The sequence below is a fragment of the Microtus ochrogaster genome, chromosome 5, assembly GCF_000317375.1.
Source record: "Microtus ochrogaster isolate Prairie Vole_2 chromosome 5, MicOch1.0, whole genome shotgun sequence".
Lineage (NCBI taxonomy): Eukaryota > Metazoa > Chordata > Mammalia > Rodentia > Cricetidae > Microtus > Microtus ochrogaster.
Genome location: NC_022012.1, coordinates 92,706,642 through 92,715,248, shown reverse-complemented (window position 1 = coordinate 92,715,248; position 8,607 = coordinate 92,706,642). Strand labels below are relative to the sequence as shown.

Genomic DNA, 8,607 nt, shown 5'->3' with positions numbered 1-8,607 from the left:
ACGTGGGTCACACTGAGGGTTTATAAACACCTTCCTTCCTGCCTGGCCTTCCTCGCACCGCTTTCTGACTCTGAATGTGAGCAAACCACCTCAGGCTCCCCCCACCGCGGGCAGATTGTGTGCCACAGGCACCACGATGCCTTCCCAGATATGAAATGGAGCAAAAGCAAACCCTGGCTCTTTAGTTGCTTCCGGGCAGGTATTTAGTCATGGCGACAGGATAAGCAGCTCTATAGGCCCTTCCGACCTGTGTATGGTCTGCTGCTGTGAAGCTGATTGAATCATCTTATTTATGACCGACTTCTTCCCTGACTCTGCTGACCTGTGTTGAGTGCAATAAGGCTTTAATTCTCTGTCCTGGAACTCACTCTGTCGACCAGGCTGGCCTTGAACTCACAGACATCTGCCTGCCTCTGCCTCCTGGGTGCTGGAATGAGAGGTTTACATCACTACCACCTGGCTTAATTTTTTAAAGAAAGCTTTTTGAAGTTATGGCCAGTAGCAAGATGACTGAACTTTGGAAGGTCATGGGTTACAGCTGTCCTCTGAAGGAAAGGCAATGAGGGACGAGGTTCCTTGTGGCCTTCGAGACAGTAAAATGTGGTTCAAAGGCTAGATCTCATATATGCCATCCTCTGCTGCTTCTGCACTCAGAGTGAACCAGGAGAGTGACGATGAGGAAGAGAGAGGCAGAGGGTGCCCACACAGCAGCAGGTGGGTGTGTGCTCGTAGCCCCCAGCCATTCCACACAGGGTCTGCCAGCAGCAAGGCATGGATTATGGACATGCCTGGGTCCAATGAACTGCTCTGTTTTCTGAACTCCTAGCACACACAGTACTGTGAACTGTCTTGAGACAGTGTCTTGCAGGCCTGGTGCTCACTGTGTAGCCCAGGCAGGTGCTGAATTTGCAGCAATCCTCTCTAACCAGCCTCCTTATGTTGAGATTGTATCTGCAAGCCACCATAACCCAGCTGCAAGTCTTGTTACACACACACACACACGCACGCACGCACGCACGCACACACACACACACACACTCAAATGCTTACGTAAGACTGGACTGTAGGCAAACTTGTAAAGTGTTTTCTTAGTTAGAATTGATGGGGGGCCCAGCCCATTGTGGGTAGTACTATGCCCTGGGCCGGTGGTCCTGGGTTTCATAAGAAAGCTGGCTGAGCGCCAATAAGCAGCACTCCATTCATGGGCTCTGCATCAGTTCCTGCCTCCAGGTTCCTGCCTCCAGGTTCCTGCCTTTGTTTCCCTCATGGACTGTGACCCTTTTCTCCCAGGTTGCTTTAGGTCATGGTGTTTCATCACAGCACTAATAGACCTCAGACACTCCATGTTTCTCAGCCACAGTGCCTTGCTGTGTAACTGTGATTCACCAGAACTTCATCATGAAGCCCTGACTGGCTCCAAACTTGCAGCAATCCTCCTGCCGTAGCCTCCCTAATGATGAGATTACAGACATGAGCCACCGTGCCTAGCTGCAAATGTTTTTCCAGCAAATACTCCCTTAGCCCTTCCTGTGTGATCCCCAGAGTCTGTGACATTATCCTCTGTCCTGTCCTTTGTCACCTTTGGGGGCAGCTGCTGATTCTACTTAGGAAAAGGCATTTGTGGCTAACAGAAATTTCAGATGCATACGGGCCATCTCAGAGTAAAACCCCTTACACAGCCAGCAGACCCGGCACACTTTCACATCTCTCCCATGTAGCTGGTTCCTGAGAGGAACTAGACAGAAAACCGAGTTGACAGACTCAGGCTAAAGAGGCCAGCAGTGCCAGACAGGGTGGCACTCACCTCCCCCAAATCTAAAACAGGCCAGGAGACCAGACAGAAAGGCTGCCTCTTGGAGCTCTGCTGGGGGCAACTGTCGAAGGAAGGGATGAGGGGACCATTGTGTGACCTGATGGACACAGGAAAGGAGGAACCATCACGTGGCGTGACGGGGCCGGAGATGATATTTACCACCAAGTCCTTGGGGTCGCCTTCCCTTTCCGAGGGCCTGCTTGTGGAGGAGCCTTGTAGAAGGAAGTTGCGGTTAAATGTTTTAACGGGGGTCACAGAAGATGCTTCAATTTTTTCAGCTAAAAAGGAAACAAATAATGAGAATTAGGAGCAGGGAGATGGCTCGGTGTGGGAGAGCTGGCTTCATTTCCCCAAGGAGTAGCTCATCACTAGTTACAGCACCCTGACACTCTGCCCTCACCCTCGCACTTCCTGGTATCTCCCCACAAACATCCTCCCATGCGTCCATGTACCAGGGTTTGCTTCTGGGGGCCCCAAGTCAATACAGGTAAGAACGCTGAAGAGATGGCCCAGTCGGCACGGCTCACTGTGCCTGAGGTTGGATCCCAGCACCCACGTAAAATAGCTTGTGACCCAGGTACTGCAGGAGGCAGAGGCAGGGGCATTGCTGGGGGTTACTGGTCACCAGCCTAGCTCCACACACTCATTTACATGCAAGCTCAGGCATGCTCACACTAAACAGATCTCAAATTCACATATGTACACAGACAAAACACACATGTACCCTCACGCTCAAGCACAGTTACTTATGCGTACACACATTCAAACACGCAAACGTGAACAGTGAACATACATTCAGATGCCCACTCACAAACACAGCCACATCCCCAAACTCAAATTCACACACGCTCATAAACACACTCTTAAACACATGCACACACTCAAAACACCCAGAAATGCATTCACACTGACATACTTTCTCAGCCTCCTACTCAAACAGGCAGGGACTCCACCATTGGCACACTCACATGGTACTCCTGCACACACACCAACACATTCACACTTATGCACACACTGTTGCACACCAAGTCCGTCCCCACACACATACCACACACGCATACACCCGACTCACACCCAGATACCTCCACACTCAAGTGGCCAACGCTAACACACTTTACTCTCTTATACAGTTACACAACTCACGCTCACACACACACACTCAGAAAAATAAGCACAAAGATTCTCACATACTAACACACTCCTCCACCCTCACACATGCTCACACACATTCAGAATGCATGCGTGCATTCACCCACACATGCCAACACTCTCGTCTATACATGTGCACCTGTATCCCCAGCAGGCTACACACACTTCATACCCACTCACATGTTCACACTTTCACACATGCACTAAGACAATCACACACTCACACCCCCATACACACACACATGTTCACACGTTCACACATACACTAAGACAATCACACACATTCTCTCTCCATACGCACATTCCCACACACTCATACTCCCATACAAAGACACACATGTGCTCACACACTTCATATACTCTCCCGTGGACACAACAACACACACACATCCACACTCATCTATAACCTCACACTCGTGTACATACCCACCCTCAGCTGCACACTGAGCCCCACACCCTCACGTGTACATCCACATTCAGCCACAGACCTTCACATTCACACACGCGCGCGCACACACACACACACACATATCACCCTCATACACATACTCACAAACACACGCTCACCTCCTCATACTCTCGGACACACACGGTTGCTCACATGGGCACACTGACACACACCATCACTCTCACACCCACTTATGCTCACTTATACACACCCATCCTCATGCACACCTATCACACACTCACAAGCAAGGCAGATTAGAACACTCCTTGGGGAGAGGGCACACTGGGTCACACACGGAAGGCTCTGAGCTCTTCCAGGGACTCAAGTGTGTGTTTTAAGTGCAACGTACGTTTCACAGGCGGAGCGGGCAGTTTCCTCCTCTGCTGCCTCGATGTGTCTATAGTTTGTACCTACAAACAAGCGCAGCCTTCAGTAAAGCGCCGCAGAGACGGCATCCAGAATGCTCCAGACCATGCAACCTAAGGGAGGAGGGAAGGACAGACACACCTGGCTCCTTTGCTTCTGATCCCGGCGTCTAGTGAGACGCACGCAGGGTGCTATGTTCAGGCCAGCGATGGTCAGGGCTGAAATCCGGCTCTCGATGTCAGAAATCTTCACGCAGCGGGAAGATACACAAAGGAAGAAAGACTCCTGGTTAAGGCGTTACAAACTCACAAAGAACAAGCCTTCTTTGATGGAAGCTCACTCACACATTCAATTTTGTTTTTCTTTTTGAGAAAAAGTCTCCCGCATCCCAGGCTAGCCTCGAACTTTCTATGTAGTTGAGGATGACCTCCTGCCTCCACCTCCTTCCTAAGCGCTGGAGGGACAGGCGTGGGCCATTCAGCTTCTACCAATCATTTGATCTATCTAGAGCTGCAAGGAAAAGACGAAACACAAGAAATGTATAAATTCAAGTTTCCAGTTCTACAGCTCTGGAGCATGTCAACAGCCCTATTGGAGTAGGCACAGGGAGAAATCGAAGGCCTGGAGCACTGTGGGAATGCTGGCCTGGAACCACCTAGGTCTCAGTGACCAGGGCATCCTCTAGGGCTAGGATAAGGGTTGCACTTGTTCTGCAGAGGTACTGGAACCTTGGTCCTCAGGGAGGCCTGCTGAGGTAATTAAAGACTTGAAAAAGTGAGACCTACGTGGTGTAGCAGTGGCGTGAGTGTTTTGGGAGTAACTAGCTGCTTTCTGATTGCACTTAAGGCCTGCTCCACGGGATGGAACTCAGGCCTAGTTCTCTGTAAGCCCGGCCAAATACCAGTGGCTAGGGAGGTCATGGGCCCCAGGGCAGAACTCAATATTATTTTGCTAAATGGACGTGGCTCCTAACTGACTTCTAAATACTCATCTTTACAGCCATAGTTTAACGCAGCTTCCATATCCCATTGAAGAAGCTTCTCTTTGCAGGGTCAGTGGCTAATAGGCTGACCACACCCTCGCTCAGGGACACCGACCACACCCTCGCTCAGGACTCCGCCCACACCCTCGCTCAGGGACATTGGGGAAGAGGGGGTGGAAGGAGTTTTAGAGAGATCTCCGGCTTGCTTGTTTTATGAGACAGCATCTCTCACTGACTTGGAACAAGACAATTTAGCCAGCAAGCCCCAGGGATCCGACTGTCTCTACCTCCTTTGAGGTAGTGGGATTACAAGAACATACCACCATGCAGGGCATTTCCTTCATATTTTTTAAAATGTGGGATCTGGGGATGGGAACCGGGCTCTCATGTTTGCCGGGCAAGTACTTTACCAATTGTGCTGTGCCATCTCCTCAGACCTGGCTGGGATGTAGTGTTAAGATGTAAGGACAAAACCAGGTGGTGCTGGTGACGCCTTAATTCTAGCACTTGGGAGGCAGAGGCAGGCAGATCTCTGAGTTCAAGGCCAGCCTGGCCTACAGAGTTTCAGGACAGCCAGGGCTGCACAGAGAAACCCTGTCTCGATAAACAAAACAAACAAACAAACAAAAAATACAGCAGTGATGCCAGGGATTTGTATGGAACTCCTGTTCCTCTCCTCTTAAAAATTATTTATTTATGTATTTATAAAGTGTACATGGGACACACATGCCATGGCACTTGTGTAAGTCAGAGGACATCCTGGTGGAATTGTTTCTCTGGAGAGACTCGGGTTTCCAGGCTTGTGTGTTTAGTGCCCTTCTCTGCTGAGCCATGCGGCTGCTTCTTAGTCTAGAGAAACATACGGACCTCCCACCTTTTTCTTTACTTATGTATCTTGAGCCAGCATCTTATGTAGCCCAGGCTAGTCCTGAATTTGCTCTGCAAACAAGGATGACTTTGAACTCCCAATCTTAATCCTCCTCAATGCTGGCATTACCACCTTGCCTAGTAGTGGCTCCCATAGTACAGTTTACGGGCAGTGGACCGATCGTGGGTCCTTTATAAAGGAAATAAAATGGTATGCGTTTCTGAGAGAGTGATCACAGATCCCAGTTAGAGTCAGTGCTAAGAAGCATTTTCAGAATGCAGGGGACGAGCGTTCAGTGGAGACGGCTGTGTCTAAGATCCTGTCCTCAGCCATGGCCTGGGAGGTGTGCACCACCTGCTCATTCCTTTATGTAGCCCCTCAAAAAGATTTCCTCGTTCACATATACATATGTACGTACGTTGTGTGGGTCTGTACACGTGCACAGGTGCCCACAAACTTTAGAAGAGGAAACCGAATCCCCTGGAGCTGGCGTTCCAGGCAGTTGTGAGCATCTGACGTGGGTACTGGGACCAGAACTCAGGTCCTCTGCAAGAGCAGCAGTGTTCTTAGCTGCCAAACCTTCTCTCTAGCTCCGCCTCTGTTAGGTCAGGAGTCACTTCCTGTAGGCCAGACAGCTGTGACCTGGCTCTCCTGTGACTGTGAGTCCCTGCTGGGGAACCATCAGGGAGCAGCCCACAGTAAGAGAGGGGTGGCCTTGGGATGAAATAGGAGGAGAGCAGCAGAAAGTGTGCATGAGTGTGTGTGTGTGTGTGTGTGTGTGTGCAAGTTTGTTCACTCACACACATGCACACATACACACATTGTGGATGCCAGGGGTGGACATTGCTCTCCACCTTATATTTTCAGAGAGTATCTCACTGTGCATAGAACTTGTGGATCTGACTAGATTGGCCGGCCAGCAAACCTCAAGGATGCTCACACCTCTGTCTCCCCAGCATTGGGATTACAGGTACCTGTCACCTTGCCTGGCTTTCTGTGTGGGGGTTGGGATCGTAAGCCCTCAGGTTTTTGTGGCAAGCACTTTCTGGGTGAACCATCTCCTCAGCCATCAGTGTAAGTCTTAAAGGAAATCTAAGATCGATAATATAGATTGAGGCTCTGCTAAAGGCGGGAAGGAGAAACCCTTTCTATTTTAGGAAAAGGGTGGGGGGCTGCAGAGGTGGAGCACTGACTAAGAGCACTTGCTGCTCCTGCAGAGGACCTGGGCTTTGCTTCCCAGCACCCACATGGTGGTTCACAGTCACCCATAAATTGAAGTTCCCAGGGATCCAATGACTTCTCCTGACCAAGCATGCACATGGCGCACACACATGCATGCAGGAAAAATACACACAAAGTTAAAGACAGAAAAGGTTTGCTAGAGTCTTTTGCTATAAGCAGACACCTCTATGCTCGCCCGCAGGAGCTAATGGCAGGCATCATGACTCTGAAATGTGTCTACAAGGTGGGAGCGAGGAGGGGCTCACCTGGAGCTCAGCATGGTGTACCTGTGCAGCAGCTGCAGCCACCTGGTCCTCCAGATCCGCTAGCTCCATCTCACCCGTGCTGCTGTGGATGCAGCGGGCAGCATCCTCCAGCTCGCTCAGCTGTCCCTCCAGCCCATACACGGTGCCCGCTGCCAGGTACACCTGCAGAGACAGTGTAGTTCTGAGCCCAGAGGACTGGGGGTGGCCAGGCTCTTCAAGGGGACATCAGTCAGCAAGGAACCAGAGAAAACTGGGCTCAGTACTGGGGGAGGGAGAGATGGGATCTCCCCCGTATCGATGCTCTTCACCCTTAGGTGAGGGCAGGAAGCCTTTGACATCTCCCCTCTCTTCCGAGCACAGGGAAAGTTGGTTTAGAAACTGGAACAGCAGTCTCAGTGTGAACTGTGAACTGTGAATCTGTCCAGGGACTTACAACAGGGAATATCAAGTGGCAATAAACTCAGTATGGGAACATTTTGGAATTATTTACGTGAAACGACCTGTTTAAGCACAGCAACAGACAAACATGACTGGAAATTGGCAGTGTTGGTGACAATGATGACATGCCCGGGATCACTCATTTTACTAGGAACAAGAGGAAGGCATGATGGGGAAACTATCAAGCAATCACATCTAATTAGGGTGTGGCTACCTGGGACCCAAGTAGAAATCCAGGTGCACCGCTCTCTCTCTGTGCGGCGCCTGCCGGACCTATTGGATTTCCAACCTCCCACTCTTGTAGCGTGAGTTTCCCCTTTTCAACTACTAAAATATAACTGTTGTTCCTGATCTAGTCTGGTTATTTACCGTAAACTTGTCAACAAAGGCACACCTTCACCCAAGGGCTTATCTATCCCCAAACTGCAATTTATCTTGTCGACTCCACTATCTGCTAATGTTATGTTTTAAAAAGCTGTTTTTATCACAGCCAAGACAAAGCAATAGGAAATAGATCTGAGCCCTCAGTCTGGTTGGAGTGGTTATGTTTTTACTTTGTCTTTTCTGAAAATCTGCTTTCCGGGCACTGGGTGGGGAGGGAGCACAGAGGTTTGCCACTGAGCACAGTTGAATCAGAACTTACCATCAAAGTGATGGGGCTCGAGGGGCTGGAGGAGGGCCATGGTAGTGGTGATGTGTTTACCGGGCCAGGAACTAAGGCAAGAGATTCATGACTTATTTTTTAAAATTCCATTTATTTGTTTGTGGGTTTGGGTATGTGTTAGATGGATGGTGTGTGTGTGTGTGTGTGTGTGTGTGTGTGTGTGTGTGTGTGCGCGCGCGCGCGCGTGTGCCAGAGGACAGCCTGCAGGAGTCAGTTCTCTCCTTCCACCACGTGAGTCCTAGGGATTGAACTCAGGTCATCAGACTTGGTGGCCTCTTCACCCACTCTGTCATCTTGCTGGACCATTACTTAACTCTTTGAATGTCCAGGTGACTCTAAAGATGGATACCATTATAAGCACCATGCTAAATATGGGAATGTTTCATGTCTTC

General features: G+C 50.0%; 1 protein-coding gene across 2 annotated transcripts in view; it reads right to left on the bottom strand.

Annotated features, from left to right (window-relative positions):
• Window positions 1-8,607, bottom strand: part of Myrip (myosin VIIA and Rab interacting protein) — a 183,656-nt gene that overhangs the window by 3,346 nt on the left and 171,703 nt on the right. Inside the window, exons 13-16 of one of the 2 annotated variants that reach the window (XM_005348115.3) lie at window positions 7,114-7,275; window positions 3,918-4,022; window positions 3,760-3,820; window positions 1,973-2,091 (exon numbers count right to left, since the gene is read on the bottom strand). In XM_005348115.3, coding sequence (XP_005348172.1) covers window positions 1,973-2,091; window positions 3,760-3,820; window positions 3,918-4,022; window positions 7,114-7,275 — 447 coding nt within the window. The remainder of the gene's footprint in view (window positions 1-1,972; window positions 2,092-3,759; window positions 3,821-3,917; window positions 4,023-7,113; window positions 7,276-8,607) is intronic. The other variant, XM_013346623.2, reaches the window with a different exon arrangement.